At 41.7% G+C, this 21,575-nt stretch overlaps 1 protein-coding gene across 1 annotated transcript in view; it reads right to left on the bottom strand.

The window, feature by feature from the left end:
- The window catches only part of LOC141012538 (roundabout homolog 2), an 85,128-nt gene that overhangs the window by 22,822 nt on the left and 40,731 nt on the right, over positions 1-21,575 (bottom strand). The window contains exons 4-10 of the mRNA XM_073486048.1: positions 12,591-12,748; positions 10,666-10,786; positions 10,454-10,592; positions 8,794-8,921; positions 3,283-3,407; positions 962-1,133; positions 368-573 (exon numbers count right to left, since the gene is read on the bottom strand). Coding sequence (XP_073342149.1) covers positions 368-573; positions 962-1,133; positions 3,283-3,407; positions 8,794-8,921; positions 10,454-10,592; positions 10,666-10,786; positions 12,591-12,748 — 1,049 coding nt within the window. The remainder of the gene's footprint in view (positions 1-367; positions 574-961; positions 1,134-3,282; positions 3,408-8,793; positions 8,922-10,453; positions 10,593-10,665; positions 10,787-12,590; positions 12,749-21,575) is intronic.

Raw genomic sequence — 21,575 nt, 5'->3', positions numbered from 1 at the left:
TTAGCATTTACAAACAAGCAGCTTCATTAACATTACAATTACACACCGCATGAGCACATAATTGTGCTGCTGAGATATGCGCTGCCTTAGAGAGAATGCTCTTTGAAACTCAGCCTCACCTTCATTTTACAAACCAAATTTATAATGGAAAAGGGAGAAATGATGTGGGCTGCAGAGAGAGTGACAGAAGGTCAGAGTTCAGACAGCAATGTTTACAGTCCTCTGTGCAGGTTTTTTTAAATGTATTTTAGTCATTTCCATCAGTCACACAGTCGTTTGAGAGCGAACGCCTCTCAGAACTCATCCTTTTAATGTCCTTTCCAATAAATGACACTCACTTAACGCACACGCACACAAACACACGCACCGTTATATCTGCGATTTGCAAAGTGCCATTCTCCATCAAGGTCGTTCGAGGTTTATTTCCCTGAAGTCTCTCGCCATCCTTCTCCCATGAAATCCTGACTGAGGGCCCTCCGATTACACGGCAGTGCAGCTGCGTCGTCGCACCCCGAGATACCGTCTGATTGGCCGGGCCTTGGCGAATTATCGGCGGGACACGACCTGAAGGACCTACCAGTTTGAGGAGAGAGGAAACAGAATATGTTATTATGGGCTAAACAGTGGAGAGAACAATATTTTGGAAGCTGCAGAAAATAAGATTAGAAAGTTTCCAGCTGTTTAAGGAGCAAAGGGTGTAAATAGTTTAGATGCTTAGTAGGCAGAAAATAATAAGCTGCATAAAGAGCAGAAAAATAGCTTAAATCTGGTGCTTACCAGCTGCCCGAGGAAGAACATTAAGCCTGAAATCAATCCCTCATCCAGCATGAGGTCCACAACTGTGTTCTTTCTTTGTCTTTTATGAGCCCTGTTGTTATGCACCTACTTAGTAATTAATATGTTTCCTCCTCGTTAGCTGATAGCACAGAATAAAGAACAAACCCTGGCTGTGTGGACTCACCTCCCTCCACCTCCAGCAGCGCCTTGGTCAGCACGCTTCCCGCTACACTGATGGCCTGGCAGATGTAGAAACCAGAGTCCTCAGAGTGGACGTCAGTGATGGCCAGCTCTCCGCTCATGGAGACGGAGTAACGGCCAGACTGGGACGGCGGCTGGCCCGGGAACAACAACATCTGAACACACAAACAGACACAAAATACACATAAGACTACTGATACATCACACTTTATGCTCAGGGTAGATCAATTACCATGCACGAATTAATGCAATATTAATGCAATAAAACAATATGTTAATTCATACAAACACTTACAATATTTAAATCACCATGTTTTCTGAGTTATTAATGATATTCATGTCTTATTCATTGATAAGTCTGCAGTAAAATGTACAGTCACAGCAGTGCACATTCTGCTGAATTGCAAGAGTTGTAATCAAGATTAACTAAGCATTACTATTTCATGACTTCATCATATTCAACTCAGAAATCGTGATGACTGAAATACCTTAGTCGTAGCGTCATCTCATCAGCTTGAAACACAGCCAAACAACAAGAGTCTACAGCCATGCTAGCAGCTATGTACAGCTGTACTGAGCTAAATTAAATCCTAACATCAGCATGCTACGTGTAGCACCCAATTATCTAATCAATTCCTGAAAACGGAACAACTCCGTTTGAATAATAGCAATAATAATAATACATTGGACTTATATAGTGCTTTTGTGAATACTAAAGGACGCTTAACAAAGAACAACAACAAAACAAAGGACAAGAAGAATGCAAGATCAGACGAGGCAAAGAAAACACTTTTTTTCAATAAGAATCACTGCTGGCGCAGATGAAAAACAACATGTCCTCCAGATTGAATCTGTTTTGCCCTCATCTCTCGCTTATGTAACGCTCACCATCTGCAGCTTTTGTAGTCTTATACTGGTGTCTTACCTAAGACCTACTTTTGTCTATTGGACCTTGTACAAAGACCAATCAGCATGGGTTGATAGAGATTTTAGCTTCATGCATCATTGCCTGAGAGCAACGTAGCACTTGCGATCTGTTGTAAGCCCAGAGTTAATGTCATTAAGTGTCCACTCTTAAAAGTAAATAACTAAATGTATTATTAAAAGTAGGGCTGAACAGCGTCATGGCAATCCATCCAGCACTTGTGAGTGGGGCTAAAGGAAAACTCAGGCATCACCAACATTTTAAGCTGTCGTCATCATCATCACTTCAGCACCGTTGTCATCTTAACAAAAATTTTGTGCCGATTCATCCAAAAGACCGACATGGCCACTAACAGCTTTAGCTGAAGCAGAGCTCAAAACTGGAGGAGATGGGTTGTTTTGGTGTTTTTGGGATGTCGCCCACTGACAGACGTTTTATTGCCGTCCCATTCTGTTTTTCTGTAAGTTACATGGATGTGAACAAGGGGGAAGGGATGCACATCAATCCATTCAGCCACCCATTTCATTCCTGTAAGAGGCTTAGACTTTGGAGGGACCAAGGTTATAAGGCTACACATAATCCCCCAAATACAGCAAAAAAAGCTCCACAAACAGCCTCAACCATCCTGCCAACTGAAGCTTATTCACAAAATCTGTAGCTGAACTTCCCGTTTGCTCTCCGACAAGCTTCTAAAAACATCTGAAGCTGCTCCTCCGACTCAGTGATCCCGGCCTCTGTTGAGCAACAGGGTATTTATAATTTGGAAGGAGGACAGTGTTTGTCTGCAGATTTGCCCTGAAGAAGCAGTTTCCACACCTGGTGTACTTCCTGCCACCTCTGCCTCCGTCTCCCCGACTTCTTCTTCATCCCCCTCCTCCCCATCACTACTCTCTTGCACAGCGGTCGCAAAGCAGGAGAAACATTTCCCGCCAACGCAGTACCGCAAAGCCTTCCAACACTTTGTCTCTACTCATATCTCTGAGCCAAATGCAAATGGGCTGCACTCTCCTGTTCGCCTCTCGCCCATTCCGCTCGGAAAAATGTGTCTTGAAGAGTGTGGGCAACCCAAAAGAAGAAAAAAAAAAAGTGTCAGAAAAAGTACGATTAAATCAGACAAAACCAGTTCGTGTTGCGGTGAGTCTTTCTCGCCTTTAGAACAAAGAAGGTGTGAAACTCTGTTTGTTGATATATGATAAACAATACAGTATGAGTAAGGTTTGGAAAAATCCCCGAGCACACATAATTATCAACCTGAGGCTTGTTAGAAAGCAAATTTATTCATATTTACTCATCCACTCATTTGCAAACAGGATTGTACTGTACAGCTGCTGCAATGTTCTGCATGAGAGGAGCTCTTGTTCTCTGCTCCAGCCTCTTACCTGGCTGCCCTCTTTCTGCCAGAAGATGGCAGGTGGAGGATTTCCTGTGGTGCCGCACTGGAAGGTGACACTCCTCCCCTGTGTGGCAATCTGGTCTCGGGGCTTCGTGGCAATCTGGGGTGGTACTAGAAGAGAGAAAGGAGCAAGACCACTCGTTAAAAGCCTAATTACTGCATGGAAATGTGTGAATTCTCTGTTTCCACTGAGCAGTCAACACCTGGTATTTTAGCACTGGAAGTATTCATTTTACTTGAGTAAAAGCAGTAGTACACATTCAAAATCCTACTTACAAGCATATTATTATTATGTTACAGAAATTAACTAAAATCATCAACAGAATGTGAAGAAATAACAGTTTTGATCTCATGACATTTATTTATAGTGTTGCAGAGACGTTAGCATGCTAACCAGCTAGCCACCAGCTAGCTAAAGCTCTTGTGTAAACACTGACACACATCTGGTCCCCGACCTCCCAGTGTGGACCGCTAGCTACACGGCTAAATGAGCTAACGACCACTACAGCTAGGGGCAGGTAGCGGTTACTCTGGTGATGTGCTGCTCCTTAACTGCTACCTCATACGTTCACTCCACCACATTTTGGCGGCAAATATTGTACTTTTTACTCCACTACATTTATTTGATAACCTTAGTTACTAGTTACTTTACAGATTGCTGCATCAGGGCTAAAGTTAATTTATTTTATCAGCAATTGGATAAAAAAAAACAAAAAAAAACAACACCGATTCTGATCATCTCAAAAGTGATAAATATTGTATCTGATTATCGGTCGACCCAAAGTAAACAGTATATACATACATGTAAATATATGTATAACTTCACATTAATTGTACTTTTGATGCTTAAGTCCATTTAATATCAGATACATTAAGACTTTTACTCAATTGCTATTTGTATGGGTGATCTTCACTTGTTTCACATGTTATATTTAAACATGATATCTTTTACTTTTATTCAAGTATGACTGCTGGGTACTTTTCACACTCATTATACAGAATATGACACTATTAGAGTGTTGAGACTGCCGCATCAATGTGTGAGCAGCGCTCTACTGCTGCAGCTGCACAAGGTTGAGCCACTTTTAACATAAGTAGGACTAGTAGTTGAATGAATGAATGAATCTGTGGGGTCATGGGATGATTAAAGCAACATTATGTAACTGTTTCACCTTCAAATAACAGCTTGAAAATCATGTTGGTGGCACAGTGTTCTGTAAAAGGGTGAATGGTGTCTCTGTCTCAGCCACTCTGCCCCCCTATCACTTGGTGCGGTTGCACTCAGACACTGTGGGGGGCGCCAAGTAGTTAAAAAAAAAGCCAATTTCTACATTATGTTGCTTTAATGAGAAGGAGAAGATAAAAAAAGAGAAAACAAAGTTTCGGTTCAGAAATCTGTATTCATTTATTTTTTTTATTTTTTACTAATCTTGTCATGGTTTTGGGCTTTCAGTTCAGTTACTTCCTGTTTTATTTTGTAGGTTTCATCCTCATGTATCATGTTCTGTTTTACACTTCCTATCTTTGTTTTTTTCCTTACTTTTTTCTGATTGCCTTGATTTGTTTCACCTGTTTTTTCTTCAGTTCATGTTTTAGTCCCTTTGTCACTTGTGCGTCTTCACGGCAGCTCTCTCTCTTGTGTTTATGTGTTTATTTGTCTCACTTGCCTTTACGGTTTTAGTTTTAGAGTTTTAGAGTTTAGTTTTTGTATTTTACTTTAGATTATTGATTTTTTTAGCCCCAGTCTCCTTTTTGTCTGTTTTGTTGCCTGCCTTTGAGTTGTGGCGAGCTTTACTTATTAAAGCTCGCCTTTTGTTTTTCAGCATGCCTGCCTTTGTGTCTGTATTTGGGTCCTTAGCTTTGAACAAACCTTACAAATATTTGTTTTATGTTGTGAAATAATTATTTTTAACTCTTTGGGCTGCAACAGTTATCCAAATAAAAACTTCCAAGAAGTCTGGAGGGTCTTGCTCGCTCTTGCTGACAGCACAGCCCAAATTAAATGCTGCTTTTTTGTAAGAGGTCAAGCTCATCATATGATTTTTATGCAAGCTGTCAAATTATGCATCGGAGTAAAACATGCATTCATTGTTGGTTAAGTATATAACCTCAAAATTGTACTTCAGCACAGCTCTTGAGTAAATCTACTCAGCTTTCCGTACCGGTACAGCACTCATCAGCTCTTTAAAAGCAAGATTTATGAGTTGTATCTTTAACCTTCTGAGCCGTTTGATCCATCACTAGACACTCATCTGCCTCTCATCTTTAACGAGACACATCACCTCTTTCTCCTCTGCAAAAAAGACTAATCATCACAGTGCCATAAGCGCTGGTCTGATGACATTTACTCAGTTATTTTGGGAAAAAGGTCTGAGCAGAGCTGCCAATTTCCAGCTCGGGTCAGATCATTGCGTTAGCCACATCACCACACCCTCTGTAGATTTACACTGACCACCGCCTTCTACCTCCCGTCCGAATAATTGGCTCACGCTTCCCGTCGGATGAAAAGCTGCTTCAGCTTGGATTCATCCTCTCTACAAATCTCTGTGCGGCACATATGCACACGCACACACACACACACCAACACATATTTGGCTGGATACACAAGAGATGTGAGTCATCTGTGTTGAGTGGTAATGTTCTCACTACGAGCATGTTCCCAAACACAGAAGACGTCTCACACTTCAACATCAACATCAGGGCGCGTTGATGATGTTTTTGTGAATTTTCTTTCTTGAGATGTTATAATGACTTTAAACAAATCTGATGTGTTAGTCTCAAACTTGTGACTTATCCGTTTAATTGCTGTTATACCAGTTGGTAGTTAGACTTCTAGCAGCTGGTGTAAAGAAGCTTGGTATAAACAAGACATACTCTATAGACTGTCAGGAAAGGGAATATGTTTTTAATGGAGTATGGGGCCTTGGGCATCTTTCCCACTCGGATAGATATTGACAAAAATGGAGCCCATAGTGGGAAAGATAATCACTCTGCACAGACATGAATCTGATTTATTGCTGCATTTCTATCTGAGTGGACTGATCTCTATTTTTTGCTGGATGATATGGATTTGTTTGCTTGCCTGAGTCACTGTCATGGCAGATTTTCATTATGTGTTTGTGTTATATTTAACTTGTATATAAGCAGATGGTGTTATACAGCATTGTTATGGTTATGGTTATTATTTTTGCCAGTTTTTTTATTGCCAAAAGATGTTTATCTCCTTTGTAATTTTTGTTATTTTTTGCACACTGGCCAGTGCAAACTAGAAGTAAAGACTTTTAATCTCAAAGGTTTGCCTGCTTAAAAAAACTTAAAATATATACACATATCAAAGTTTGAAAGAAAATCTTAACATTATAATAGTAAAATCAACACAAGAGATGCTACTACTACTTCTACCAATACTACTAATACTAGTTATATTATAGGGGCACTCCACCATCTTTTTCTCTTCTGCAGCCCTGTCAAGTCTGAAAATAACTCTGATGATGTCATAGTTAGAGGCCGACCAGTACCTGGTTTTTAGAGCAGATTCTGATGCTGGTGTTATAGTACAATGAAAATCACATACCGCTGCAACCCTCGTCAGGATATCTCAGCAGTTAATGCTGTGATTTCCACCTTTATGTTTTATTTATCTTCTTTTTTTCTGTGTCTAACCGGCAGGACTTCCTCTTTAATAATTACTATGTGCCATGTCCTTTTATTCATAAGTGAACACCAAGACCACCACTGAGTTGTAATTAAAAATCTTGCAGCTACTGTAGCTGCAAATTAGAGAGGGATTTACATGATGTCACCGATTTATCTGCGATAGGCCAATATCGGCTTATAATATTATCCAACATGTATAGATCAGCTCTAGATATAATGATGTCATCAGGGTTATTTTGACTTGAGTTTGACTTGAATCTACAACTATATCACCAAAATTAGTCTTAAAAATTACAGGGGACAATAAAGAAAGACTTATTTAATGGTCATGGAGGGTGTAATGAAGAAATCCTTTAGAGTTGCATTATGGGAAATGTAGGATCCAGTGTTTTTGGAACTTGACCCATATATGAGATTCAAAATCAGGATTAGGGTTACAGCGATATATCGTTTTTAAGGTACGCTGTACATTTAAGTATTAAGTTATGGAATTCTACTACATCAGTGTTATTAAATATATATATTAATATCTTCGAGTTTCATATCTGCCAGGACATAATATTTTGTGAAATTAAAATTAGGTAAAAAGGCCGTCTGTTTACATTCCTCTAAGACTCATTTTAATTGATAAAATAATAATTGTGTAATCGTGATATTTTCTGTACCATGAAAATCACATACCGCTTGCAACCCTAGTCATGATCTCAACATTTAATGTTGTGATTTCAACCCTTATGTTTCATTTATCTTCTTTTTCTCTGTGTCTAACCGGCAGGAGTTCCCCTTTAATAATCACAATGTGCCATGCCCTTATTTCTGAGTGAATTTTCAAGACCACCACTGAGTTGTAATTAAAAATCTTGCAGCTACTGTAGCTGCAAATGAGAGAGGGATTTACATGGTGTCACAGTACCATGACACACTCCCCGCTACACAGCAGATGTGAGTTTGATAGGAGCCCTTAATCTGATGTACATTAAGTCACTGTGTCTGAGGCTTACTTAATGCCTGGCTGCAGCAACAGGCATGTTGTCAACAACTCAGTGCCTAATGGAGGAACTTATTTACACCATTAAGCATTGATTGTTGATGAAAAAACCATTAAGAATGTCATACAGGAAAGAGCATGAAATAAATTAGCATAACACAAATGCGTTTTTTAAAAAGAAGAATTAGATGGAAAGTGAACTTACGGAACGGGCCGACTGGAATGATGATAGGGTTTGAAACATGATGGAGAGAGATGGAAAATTAATGAGATGGATGAAAGGCTGCGCTACAAAACAAAACCGGTGATAGCATGGAAAAGAGCCAGACAAAAAAAAAAGGGGGGAGAAAAAAAAGGAGGCTGAGTGAATAGAAAACTGCTCGGTTTGGATTTCATTTACACTGATAAAAGCATTAGTGGGATGAAGTCGTCTGAGACTATTTAAACCACGACACACAGAGAGAAAGGAAAAGGGCACAGAGAGAGCGAGGAGGCGAGGGGTGGGAGATAAAGAGACAGGAAGAGAGGAGGAGAGAGTCATGTCTTATTAATACTGGGAATGCTCTCTGGCAGTGAGTTAAAGCACACATCTACCAAACATCTGTCAAATGGCGTAATCCATACGGTTTAGCATAAGCTGCTGGCAGGACCGCTGGACAGCGACGCACAAAAGATACACTGATTTAAAAGCACGGAGCATTGGACATGAAAATGGGAATTTACATGATACCGTTGCCATGTGACTGGATGTTACCTTATGCATGAACATAGCTCTAGGTATGAGAGCTTTCATATGCATGCCTCAGTGTCTCTGTGTGTGCTCCAATTCGATATGCATGATGCGTTCCTTACCGTGGACCTGCAACATGGCTGAGGCCTCTGTCTTGCCCACACTGTTCTCAGATGTGCAGGTATACGTCCCTTCATCCTGCTCTTTAACGCGGAACAAACGGAGGCTGTTGCCGTTACGGATTTCAAACCTGGCAATGAGAAAAACAGAGATAATGAAAGATCTAACAGAGAAGCATAGCAAAAGAAAAATGGCCGTACTAATCTACACAAAGGGAAGAAAATCTGTCAGCGGTACAAGATAATGTCATTTCTTCCCCCTGTCAATCACCCTGTTGCAGGGATTGGTTCCAATCAGGTGCGATATCTTGAAAGGAGTGGAACAATGTGCTTTATCCGCCTTAAGATGGTGTTACTGGATCCAGGAACATTGTTGAAATCAAATCAATTTTTCACTGGATGAAGGACAAACACCCTTTTTTGTTTTCTCTTAACAGTAGATTAAATATGAAGTTAAGATGGACTTTGCAGAGCAGAATTATTTAATTCACCAAATACAACCACAGTACGGAAAGATAAATCAGCTGTCAGCGTTGATTCAGGAATGATATGAATCAAATCAAAGTATGATTCACTTTATCTCATAGACTCATAAACCATAGAGGGAGTATATCTATGGTCTAATGTTCCTGAGGCCCTACGTTCATCACTCTGTAAACAAACATTGACCTCTCTATTGTGTTTGGTTCAAAAAATCCTAACCTAAACCCACTGCTGTCTCAGGCTTTACATTTATACAGACAAGGGAGTTGTATCAATCTTCTAATCTCACGCTCAGCAAGCTCACGTTTGTAAATAGGACTCTACTGCCAACAGCCGGTTAGCTTAGCTTAGCACAGAGACTTGAAACATGAAGGATAACAGCTTTCTTGGCTTCGTCCGAAGGTAACAAAATCCGCCTAGCAACACCTTTGAAGCTCTCTAATTGGGGTTTAACTTGGGTTTCGGGACGGATTAACAAACGAGATATAAAGTGTCATTATGCTAAGCTAAGGTGAGCTAACCAACTGTGGGCTGTAGCTTTGTATTACTGTACAGATATGAGAGTGGTACCGACCTTCTCATCCAAGTCTAAGAAAGAAAGAAAATAGGCACATTTCCCAAATTGTTGGACTTTCCCTTTAAATGAATCGACATTATTTATTTATTTTTTTTACTACGATGGGACAAGCTGATGTAGAGAGGCAGGGAGAATAAAATTATATCTATAATGTATAACATCAGCTCAACACACAGCTTAAAACAGTTTCTTAACCTACATAAAACTGTACAATTCTCTCGTATTATTAATGTTAAGCATTATTTTTAGAGTTTGATAAAATAAGGCTTTAGAGTAATTTAATATTGGAAATTGAAAGAAAATGTAATTATTAAATAAGCCGAGCCAAATGTATTATACACTCTTGAGTTTAGATGGAAAATAGGATGAATCTGGTCACAGGAGGATTCAGACAACTAGGCCTGCTAAATCCTCTTTGGTCTCAACTCGATAGACAGACATGAATTAATGAACAATTACTCTACATATGTTTTCTGGGTCACATGAGTTAATAATCAAATACATGACTTGTCTCTGGTAAAGCTGTATTTCTTATTCAGCCTCGTTTGAACTTCACCAGTCGGACTCTCTCTATTGGCCGGTGCTCATGTCAGTCGCTCTCACCTCCCGCGGGGAAGCTCCCCTTCCTCTCGGCGCCATCGGATGGTGGGGGCCGGATCCCCATGGACCTCGCACAGGAAGTCGACCGTCTCCTCCTCCATCACCACCTGGTTCACCGGCCTCCGTACCAACACAGGACGTTCTGCAGGAGGAGGAGAGCGTCAAACATGTCTGTCTTATGTTCCTTAATTACTGCATAAATATCAGGAACCCACCATATACCACCAGCTCTGCAGGATCGCTGTCCCTCTCTCCAACCATATTCGTGCCCACACAAACGTACATGCCGGCATCGTTCTTCCTGGTGTGAGAGATCATCAGTTTGCCACCGCGCATCTGCAAAACAGAACAGCGACAGCTCAAGAGATTATTCTTTCAGGGTGCCCCGAGTGAAGACGGCAGACAGATACGACTCAGAGTTATCATCACAGCCTGTAATGAAAAAATAATCCACATTTGGATACTCTGCCACTGTTATGAATCATTAATCCTTCATTTTCAAAAACACTGCATGGGTCATTCTGCTATTCGTCTGAACAGTGGTGGAATGTAACCGAGTAAATTTACTCAAATGCCTCAGATGTTATGTTTATGTTACTATTATTGTATTTTTGACTCCTCTACATGTATTTCACAGTTATGGATACAAGTTATTTTGAAGGTTAAGTACTAAGTCAGTATTTTACATACAAAACACGAGTAAAATATCAATAATAATAACCAAATGATATTAATTACTTTAACCTTTGATGCTTTAAAGGGACAGTTCACCCAAAAATCAGAAATGTGTCTTCTTACCTCTTATAATTCACAGACCACAGTTTCATGAACTGTTTTCTTTCTTCCTAATTACACCCGCCAAGCGTATCACCACGCAGAAGGAAGCCTGCACCTACTCAGTGAGCGAGCTTAGTTGGGTAGAAAATAATACGTTCCAAAATGAAACTGCTCACAGCGAGCTCTGTGGATTATCTTCAGTAACCGTGTCATGATTTCTGGAAAGAGACACTGCTGTTGACTTTTTTTTTTTTCAAATGTATTTTTTTGCCGCTTTGAGTACCGCAAGCCGAGTGCCATCTAGTTCCATTATATAGGAGAGAGGGCAGACAAATCGACAGCTGATATCTACTAAACTTGGCAATTCACACCAAAACGATCTAGATGGATAAACAGCACTGCGGGTAAGAGGAAAAATATGTAGCTTTTGGACTGAACGTTCCCATAAGCATATTTTCAATGCAGGACTTGGAAATGGAGTATTTTTATAGTGTGGAAGAGTCAGTTGTACTTGAACACTGTGCTCGGTCAACGTCACCTTGTAAAATTCCTACATTACATTACGGGCAGAAAATGCTTTTCAAAAAGCACCAGAGAAAGTGTCCAGCTGTTGATCTTACACATGAGAGGAGAGAAGAAAAGTGACAGCAGAATCTGAGGCATTTTCCGGTCCATAGAAAACCAAGGTGTCCGCATTGAATTACGGTCTATTGAAACTGTTGTCAGTGTAAATGGTTATCTCTGCCATTCCTCTGGACTGCTGGTAATAAATGGAGAGTTCATGAGAAAGCTCTGCTGTAACATTGTTGTTTTAGATTACATGTACTATTCATTGTAGCTCCTGTTTGGATATGCACCCGCAAAAATGAGAAAGCACAGCAAAAAAATTGAGCTAAAATTAAAGGTTAAGTCATTTTACTTCTGATTTCCCCTATAAATAACAGGAATGTTGATCTTCTAAATTTTTGTTCTCGTCATGAAAAGACCAAAGCCAAGAATGCCTCCGCCAGGGCGTCTCTTATTACTAGCTGCATACCTTGTCTTTGGCTCTCAGCCTCTGGTTCCTGCTGAACACATGCGAGTGTGTCTAATGTGTGACATACTTTCATAAAAAAAAAAAGTCTGAATAATTTACTCAAACAGCTGGGCACTGTAGATTACTTTGACATGAGTAAACAGTGCATTTGAGTTTTTTCAGTCGTGGATTCATAATTATGAGAATATTTGTGGCATTAATTCTCATCTTCTGTTGCTAAATTTGGCTGCACATGGAGGTTTAAAAAGCTGTGCTTGTATCCCATTTATCTTGAAATGGGAGCTCGATACGTTCAGTCCTTGTCCAGTGTTTTTACGTTGAACTCACAGCGATGCGATCATCCTTGGTGCTGACCCGGACGTTGTTGCGTTTCCAGGACACGGTGGGCTCAGGGTGACCTCGTGGAGGCACACACTCCAACACGGCAGGTTCACCAGCGGCCACCACCACATCACTCGGGGCCTGGCGGAAATCATCTCTCAGGACTAAGAAGAAAACACAAAGAAATCTAATTAGCTTCAGAAGCCCTGTCTGTCTGGCGTGCTTTAAACAAAGCCTGGAAATCAGACCCACAGATCGGTGAGCAGCAGCGCAGACACATGACCGCTATAATCAAAAGAAACACCAATTTGTCTCGGATATCATTTAGACTTGTTTTCCAGAGTGAACCATCTTCTTGCAGAGGGTTGGCTGAAAACGAGCTTATTGAGAGAATGTCGATTATTGTGTTTGCATGTGCATGACTGCTCAAATCCCTGGCATCGTCCTTGTTAGGCTGCGCTCTCTCTTTTAATGTTTTCCCATGACTGTGTCCTACTCTGCTGTCTCTCCTGTCAGAACAGATGAATAATGCACATCTCTCTGCCCAACATGGAGTAAACAAATAACAGCGCATTCATAATTTAGCCCAAGTGTGAGGGAGGAAAAAATGGCCTCTGCATTAATGAAAGGATTGTGTCTCTGATTCCAATTGCTATCCTACAAATCTGCAACACACTGACTCGAACAGAATCAGCAGTGAGCGAGAAAAGCTTATCCTCGAGTCACCCCCGAAAGTTTGCACTCCTGCCACCCGCCGGATGACGACAGGATGAGATGACTTTGACACGGCGACCTTTGATATCGTCTAATCTTCTGCGGTGACTGACAGATGAAAGACTCAGTGTGAACTGTGAACTGGAGCCTTCTCCTGTACAATGGAAACTCATACTCAGATGCTGACAGGCTCACATTTTCAAACACACACGCACGAAACGACTTCACTCGGCATGTTGGACCACATCCTGTAGCTACAGCCTACAGCCTTTTCTCTCCACCAAAGTGTTTTTAATCCAGCGTCATCAATCAATACAATCTCCTTTTATACTTCCATGAATATTTTAGTGATCTTTCGCAAGTAATTATGATTAATTCTGTTTTTCTGCCAATCTACTTGTACGATCCATCACCGCTTTCACACAAACACTTCCACCACGTGAAATTGTGCAGACATTCCTCAGAGGAGCTGCACGTGTGAACGCAAATGTCAGAACTAGTCGGAGCAGACGTGAAATGGCCAGCTCCCCTTGTACAACGTCCATGTAATGTCTGATTGAGACCGTGTGTAAATAGAGCAGGTCATCGTCTGGAGAATTCACAGCAAGTTGGTATGTTGAGGACCTGTCACGGGGCCGCTTCACACTATCCCGCTTGACTGCGCATTGCTTTCAGCTCGTCCCTTGATACTGGGGATACGTCTGTAAACATGTATTGTTATCAACGCAAAAACTGTCAGTGGTATGGACGGTCCTCCTCCACAAGGTGAGACAAGGACGGACTCCTGTTGTTTGTCCACAGTTTTGTGAAAAACAGCTAATGGCAGACTCGACATTAAACACACACTTCTCAATCATCAGTTGAGCCAAAAAAACCCGAAAAGCCATTATCCAGTCATAGCCTGAGCAACCGTGAAATCAAGACTTCAGGGCATCTCAAGCTTTTCCAAAACAAAAACAAAAAAAACCAACAGAAATGTGTAAGGAATGCATAAAGCAGTGAGGTTATCTGCTTCAACCTAAACTGCAAATATTAGCTTGTCTGGGAAACTAATGTTAGCCTACTACCTATAGCCTAGCCTACTTTCAAAGGTGAGGGGCCTGTTATTAGTTCTCAGCATTATTTTTTGGGTTCACAAAAAGTTATATTTAGCTGCAATATCAGAGTTTAGAGTAACAACAATTCCTCTGTCCTGCACTGCGTTTAGCTCGAGAAACTTTTCACTCCAGCCAAAGCGAGACTGCACCAAGTTAGCTCTACGGGTGACATTAGTGAGCAATGCCCGACAAGTTAAGAGCACAGAATCACATGCATCACATGATAATATAATTACACGGTTTGGTCACTACTGGTGTCTACTGGTGTCTATTCAGTCCAACAAGAGCTGCTCACCATTCAGTTTTATTTATTTTGTTAATTTGGGACAGATCTTGTTAATCAACATCAGCATAAAAAATAAAAAACATAATGTAAACATGCCTGATTTAGCAAGAATGCTATCTGACGTCTGTAGTCGAGGTTGAGTTTGAGGTGTCCTGTCAGCACTTGTACAGACATCTCTTTTATAAAGGCGCTCTATGGGGAATTCCTGTATCTGCTTCTTATTATAAATGACCAAAATCCACAGCTGCTGGCTAGAAATGAGAAGTCTATGATACTTAAATCCGAGACCCAGGTGTCACTGCGAATTTCGAGTAGTAAATGTGCTAGCGTTATCACTGCAGGCTGCATATTTACAGTCCCTACAGAAAGCAAACACAGGTGAAGTGTAAATAGTGGACGATCAACTGCTGTAATCTCAGTTAGTCTTTACTTATTAGGATTTAGTCACGTTGCTGTAATCCACCTTAAATCAATTTAACTAAGCACTTAGTTTATTCCAAGCCAATTACTAAATCTATGCCACACATTTATTATCCAGTACGTCTCACAGGTCTGTGTGAACATGGCAGCGCTGGCCTTTAATGCAGCGTCAATATTCAGACCCACTGAGTAAAATCTCATCCTGAATATTTTTTTACAACTATTTAAAGATGTTAAATCATTCCTCAGTATAGTTTGACGTCCATAATTGTCTTGGGTAAACGGTTATGAATATTACAAGACGGCGGCAGACGGTTTTTTGTCCCTCAGGTCTCAAGTGGACATCCGTCAATCTGCACATTACACTCCCTTTTCTAAAACAAGCTGCGTGATATGAGTTAATCAATCATGCAGACATTCTTAAACAGAGCTCTATCGAAACGAAGCAGAAGTTTACTTTCTCTCCCGAGCGGGAGAATGGCATTTCTTCTTCTACTTCTTTTTTTTTTTTTTTTTAATGCCATGACATTTAGGACAAGGCAGCGTGAGAAGTCTCTTCCAAAATGAAGACTCATTCAAAACTCCTCACCTCTTTGACATTATTAAATTTCTCATTACGCTGCAGAGATATTTCAATCATTATTCATAGTCAAACACTGTAATACATCTCAGAGCAGATGATTATGATTATGATTATGATAATATGACAGCAGAGGAGGAACCTCCCAGACCAGGGAGTTTGGGGAGCCCGTGGGTGCATGTGGACATCTGCCACAGAAAACACCCTAAAGACGCTCACAACACAGGACAATAAAAGGTGTAATGTGTAAAATATGGCAAGGGGTCAGTATGTCACTAGGGTAACCAACACCTGCTGCTCAGCTCGTGGCTCGGTTAGCCGTGGACCCTCGAGTGTTTAAGACAGGGGATGCAGAGAAGACACAGCAGGTGGGGACAGGAGAGGAGTCAGGCATCAACAGTGGAAGAAAACAACAACGATATTTTCACGTCTTACTCTGTGAATTAAGGATTTATTTAAACTGAACCAGAGGTAATTGTTGAGAGACAAACCAAGACTCTCGTGAGTTTTATTTCACTAATGTCTAGTTTGATAGAAGTGTTTTATACGATGACTTAATCATTCAAATTAATGAAAGGAAGGAAAATATATGTAAGATTATTTTAATTATTTAAAAACATCTTGTGGGTTTATTTTGTTCATCTATTACACTAACAGCTAATGGCTCATTTATGCCCAACGTTAGGATATGGACGGAGCCTTCTGTCCGCACTCTGCGTTCAATTCGTCTGTATTTCTGCACATTTTCAGAAAGCTCACTGACACGGACCAACGGAGCAGTACCTCCTGTGGTTGTGGGGGGCAGTGTAGCAGCGTAGCCAATAGTTCAAGCAAAGCACTACCACAGGAGAAGAGGAAAAAGTTTTAAAAATGGCGGCCTTTTGGGGAAAGGTTATGTGAGTTGGTGAGAAGAAGAACGGTTACTCCCCGAGCACCTTTTGCAGCTAGCTGGTTAGCATGCTAACTTCAATAGACACGTCTTTCCTCACATTCTGTTAATAATGTTGGTTTTAACCTAAAATTCTGGCCTTATCTTACAGATTGCCCCTTTAAGGAGCCTTTGCAGGAGCTATAGCAGAGACTTGTCTCGACTGTAACCAGCAAAGGCACTCACACGCCTCCCAAAGGTCTGTTCACCGCATAACCACGACCCTGTTCACTTGGCTGCCTGTTTCAAATGCTTTGCAGAGCTGAAGGGCTAATTGAAAGCACTGCATTATTTTTAGACCTCCGTCTGTAAGGCCTGGTTAGATGGGTGCACAGAGACCTTTGTTTCACTGCCATGGTGACTGAAGTGAAAAAGTTATGGGCAGAGAGCTAATCCCTGAACTGCATACTCACTCACACACACCCACAGATGCGAATACACACACATGCACGCACACACCTTTAGCATTTGAAACCCACAGTCCCCCGGCTCAGACTCCCAGAAAGTGGGACATTTGAGGGTTGAAACACATGCCAGAGAGCAGAATGTATTCCCGACATCACTACCCCCAAAACACCCTGCAACACGAGCTCCAAAATTTACTTTGAAGCTGTGTTCGAGTTAATGTGATCCTTCCTTTTGCAGACTTGAAAGGCTGATAGGCTATGCCAAAGCGTTTCCCATGGATGTTTTGTGACGATGATCCCACCATAGAATCGTCCAATCTCCTCAGAAACATTGAGACGAACCCTCAACCCCCCCCTCCCTCCCTCCTAAGGGGCCACTGTCCCTGACTTAACTCCTCAGACATAATACAAGTAGGCCAAATAATCTTCTAAACCAGGCCCTGCGCTATCGCTTCCGTCCGTCCGCCCACACTGGGCTCAGACGGGGAGCGTGGTTACTGCGGGGCAGCTGAGGGCTGACCCTGCCTCTGCGGAGACAAATCCTCATATTCCCCAAAGGCGCCTTCTGTGTGCTTAAATAATGGCGAAGCAGCGCTAAATGACTCTCAGCGGTTTCATCTGCGCTATTCTGAGGGCGGCCATTCATTTTCATAACTTTAATATTTCAGGGATATACAGATTAGGAGATTTAATCTCCCAGAGAATATTCATCACTTGAGTTTTAAGTGACATTTATCTCTATAATATTAGCGTGGAGCAGAGAGGAGCTACAGGACCGCAGAAAGGCCATCTGTTAGTGTTTTTGGAAAAATGAGCAGAGGGAGGAAGGGAGATAAATCACAAGAAAGTGTATGTAAGGCATTCGCTTTCTGCGTTGCATGTAAACCTGATGAATGTATGTTGACAGGGCTTTATTTGTTAATTTATTTCACCTCAAATCAAGCAGCCACGGGGCAAATTACTTAACAGTTCACAGGCCATTTACATAACCGGCAAGTTAAAAGAAATGTGACGGCTGAGCTTGACAGACAGGATGGGAAAAAACAGAAAAGCTTTTGTGCTAAAAACGAGGTGACAGTGAGCGTGGGCCAGGCAGATGTGGGAATGATTTCCAGGCTCTGTGTTCTCTGACAGGTAGGAGGGTGGACGAAGAGGTGAGAGGACAGAGGGAATGAGCCTGAGATGACCCGCTGCCTGGCTCCTATTGTTCTTTTATTTCAGAGAGCACTAAACCCGTTAGGGAGGTGGTCTAATCCCATTGCCATGATACTGCCCTGTCACAGCTAATGGAGGCTTTGCTTACAGAGAAGAGAGATTGCTTTAATCCATCCATTGTCTGATTGTGTTGATGGAGGATGAGAAAAGACTCCAGGGCAAACAGTCTTTATGAAAAACCCATGGATATAAATTCCTCCACTTTCTGAAAATGTGATGGCGTTTCAATTACAAGCAGATATTGCATGCGGACAACACGTTTTGCATTATCGGCGAGGCTTGACGGTGCTAATATAAACCGTAGCAGTGGCGATTTGCACAATTTCAGAGTCAAACTTTGGATGATCAATTCTAAACTACGCATATAAACTGTATTAATCGGGGATGAGCTATATCAAAGGATTCTTCCCAGTGAAAACACGGAGCAGAAGAAGCCAAGAAACAAGCTGCAACCAGAAGTTTGATTCCTCCATAATCTCTCATCAGGAGTAAGAGGAACATCTGGCTCGAAAGGCTTTTAAACAAGTTTCATTTTTTATTTGTCCTACTTTATTCTAATCCCGCCGCACCATGTGACCGCCTCCTCCCTCGCTGAGACAGCCAGACATTCACATTCATGATTTTGAAATAGACACTACTACTGTTTCGCCCCCCCACCCCTTTCTCGTTTTATTTCAAAGCTTAAAAGCACTGGAAGAATGGGGGGAATGGATTTCAGTCCACTCCCACTGTCTCATTATTCTGGGTTTTTTACCAGCCAGGCAAGTCAGCCGGTCAGTGGCAGCTTACAGTGAAAGAGAAGAGGAGAAAAAAAATAAATAAATAAAAAAAGACAGAATAATGACTGCTGCTGGCATTTTCCAGCAAAGCGAGCTCCTACTACGAGCTACTCCAGAACGGAGCAACAGCAGCTATACAAAAAAACATAACTTGTGGACCTCGGGGTGCGCAAAATGCATTTGAGCATAAAACACATCACCTCAACTGCAGCTGTGCAGAAAATAGGGACTGACTGTACAGAAAAAAGAAATCTATCTTAGTTCTTGAATCCTTTTTATGTTTTGACACAAACCTCTATGACTCGGAGGTAAAGTCAGCGTTTGTCCCAGCCAATTATCTCCTATTTCATGAAGACACATCCACTCCTCGCCCCTGATACCATGCATGAATTTTCGGTGAGACTTCCTGTTATGATTTTTACTTACCCAGTGTCTGCGAGAGCTAGAGGTTTGCTACAGGTGTCAAATCGTCACTATCGCATCTTAAATGGATTAATGTCATCATACCCCTTCTACCCAGAGACAGGAGGACAACATTAGTGGATTAAGTTAGCTCAAATGTTACGGAGCTACTCCAGAGGTCAGTAAATGTACTGGAGCTGTGTTACAAGTTACCAGTGATCATTTATTTTCTGATAAATGAAAAAGTTATTCATTGGTTTGAGCTTCTAAAATGTGAGCTTTTTGAAGCTGCTCTTTGTCACACACAGCCAAATATCTTTGGGTTTTTGGACTGTTCATCAGACAAAACAAGACATTTGAATATGCACACTTGGATAATCAAGAAAGACTAAATTTGTGGCTCAAGCAACAAGGGGTTGTTGCAAATCCAAAAGAGCTGACTTGGCTGTATGTCTGCTTTAAGATCTCACCGTCTTTACAAAATACTGCCAAACAACTGATAAGACTCAGAGCTTTTTATCTTGTTCATTGCTTCACCGTCGCGGGCAAAACAGTCATTATGGCAACATCGATCCAGTCAAGGTTTGTGTTGTAGCCTCTTGTCAGTCACAAGGTAGCCACGCCCTAAAGCACACCCTGCTTGAAGGTCTATTTTACTCTACATGGGACAATAATTTAAATAAAGTGAACATCATGCTGTGTTGAAGAAGGCTTGGAAGTAGTGATTGAGACCATAAACTCACTAGGAATCTGTCATCCATGAGACCAACTTGAAAGGGACGATGGCGCTAGCTTGTTAAATAGCTTGGAGGTTGTTGCGATGGGGATTTTGAAACCAGCCACACGCAGATAGCCCAAGCCCAAGAACAGGCTCATAACAACATGTCTACATTCAGTGAGTCAGACTCCACAGACCCAAACAAAGCTTGAAGGATTTCTTCTCCGCAATTTATGTTTGACCATAATGCTTTTTAAATATAATTCAGCAGAAGCAATTCCAGCTAAGATGCCACTTCAGTGAAAATAATAGGCGGACGTTGTGCCAGTAAATTCACATTAAGTATCCTGGGGCTAAAAAAATGACAGGCTCCATGAGTGAAGAGCAAATCTGTGAGCCCACTGCAGAGAAAAGTCTTAGTCATGCAGCACAATACATTATGCATCATTCACTGGCAATTAATGTGTAATTAATGTGGTTAAACCCAGGTTAGTGTCAGCACTCCTTCCCCCTACGCAGGCAGACATACTAAGAACAGATGCATCGGTATTAATTACTGCTCAGTGGGAGTTTTAAAGCTCTTCCTCCACCCACCTGTTGCCCCTCAGACTCCTGCTTCACACACACACTCACACATTACTGCAAGACCACCAGCTTAAATACTGGCCTCTCATTAACACTGCAGACCCCCCCACCGCCCCACCCTCCTCTCCGCTCGCTGCCAGAGCTAATTGGGTCACTGCTTACCCCACAGTCAGCACAACCTCACACAGAGGGGGGGGGGAGTCTAAGACCACCACCATGCTGCCTAAGCATATGCCCTCGCTGGCCACAGGCAGCGAGATTAGAACAAAAAACAGGCACTTATTAATACTGTTAGTAACTCAGTGCCTGCAGGTGAGTCATCCTTGCACTGATCTGACTGCACTGTACACAACGCAAAATTTCATTATCGATGTTTTAAAAGCGGCAGCATCACAGTGCACGCATCACATCTTCTCCCAGCCTGGATATTTGCATTAGTTGCAGCTGTTTATGCTTTTCTAACATACAGTTTATCTGCCGAGGCCGTCCCTATTTTCGGACATGAGCTCCAGATGAGTTCAGCCAGCCATGAGCACTTACACACAGTGTTAAGTGCCAGTAAGGAAGCCAGAATATGGCGGAAGATAAGACTGTGCTCAAATTGCTGTTTTGTGTTTTTTAACGAGGACAGTTCGACCTTGCTAATCTAACGCTCCTTCCCCTAATCAACCCACTGACTAATCCATTTCCCCGTGCCAAAGAGAGCTGCGGTTCAGCCCAGGGCCGAGCCACACTGGCACAATTAGGAGGGAGGGAAGACAATGGCACGTGTCCTGGACCGAGGAGGGAAAATAATAGACATGGCTCCTAGTAGGAGCTTCTTACTTCACTGCACTTTCATAAAGATAGGAGGGGGAGCA

Source organism: Pagrus major, chromosome 2 (assembly GCF_040436345.1).
Source record: "Pagrus major chromosome 2, Pma_NU_1.0".
In the NCBI taxonomy this organism is placed as follows: domain Eukaryota; kingdom Metazoa; phylum Chordata; class Actinopteri; order Spariformes; family Sparidae; genus Pagrus; species Pagrus major.
The sequence above is the reverse complement of the archived record's forward strand: the minus strand, read 5'-3'. Positions and strand labels throughout refer to the sequence as shown.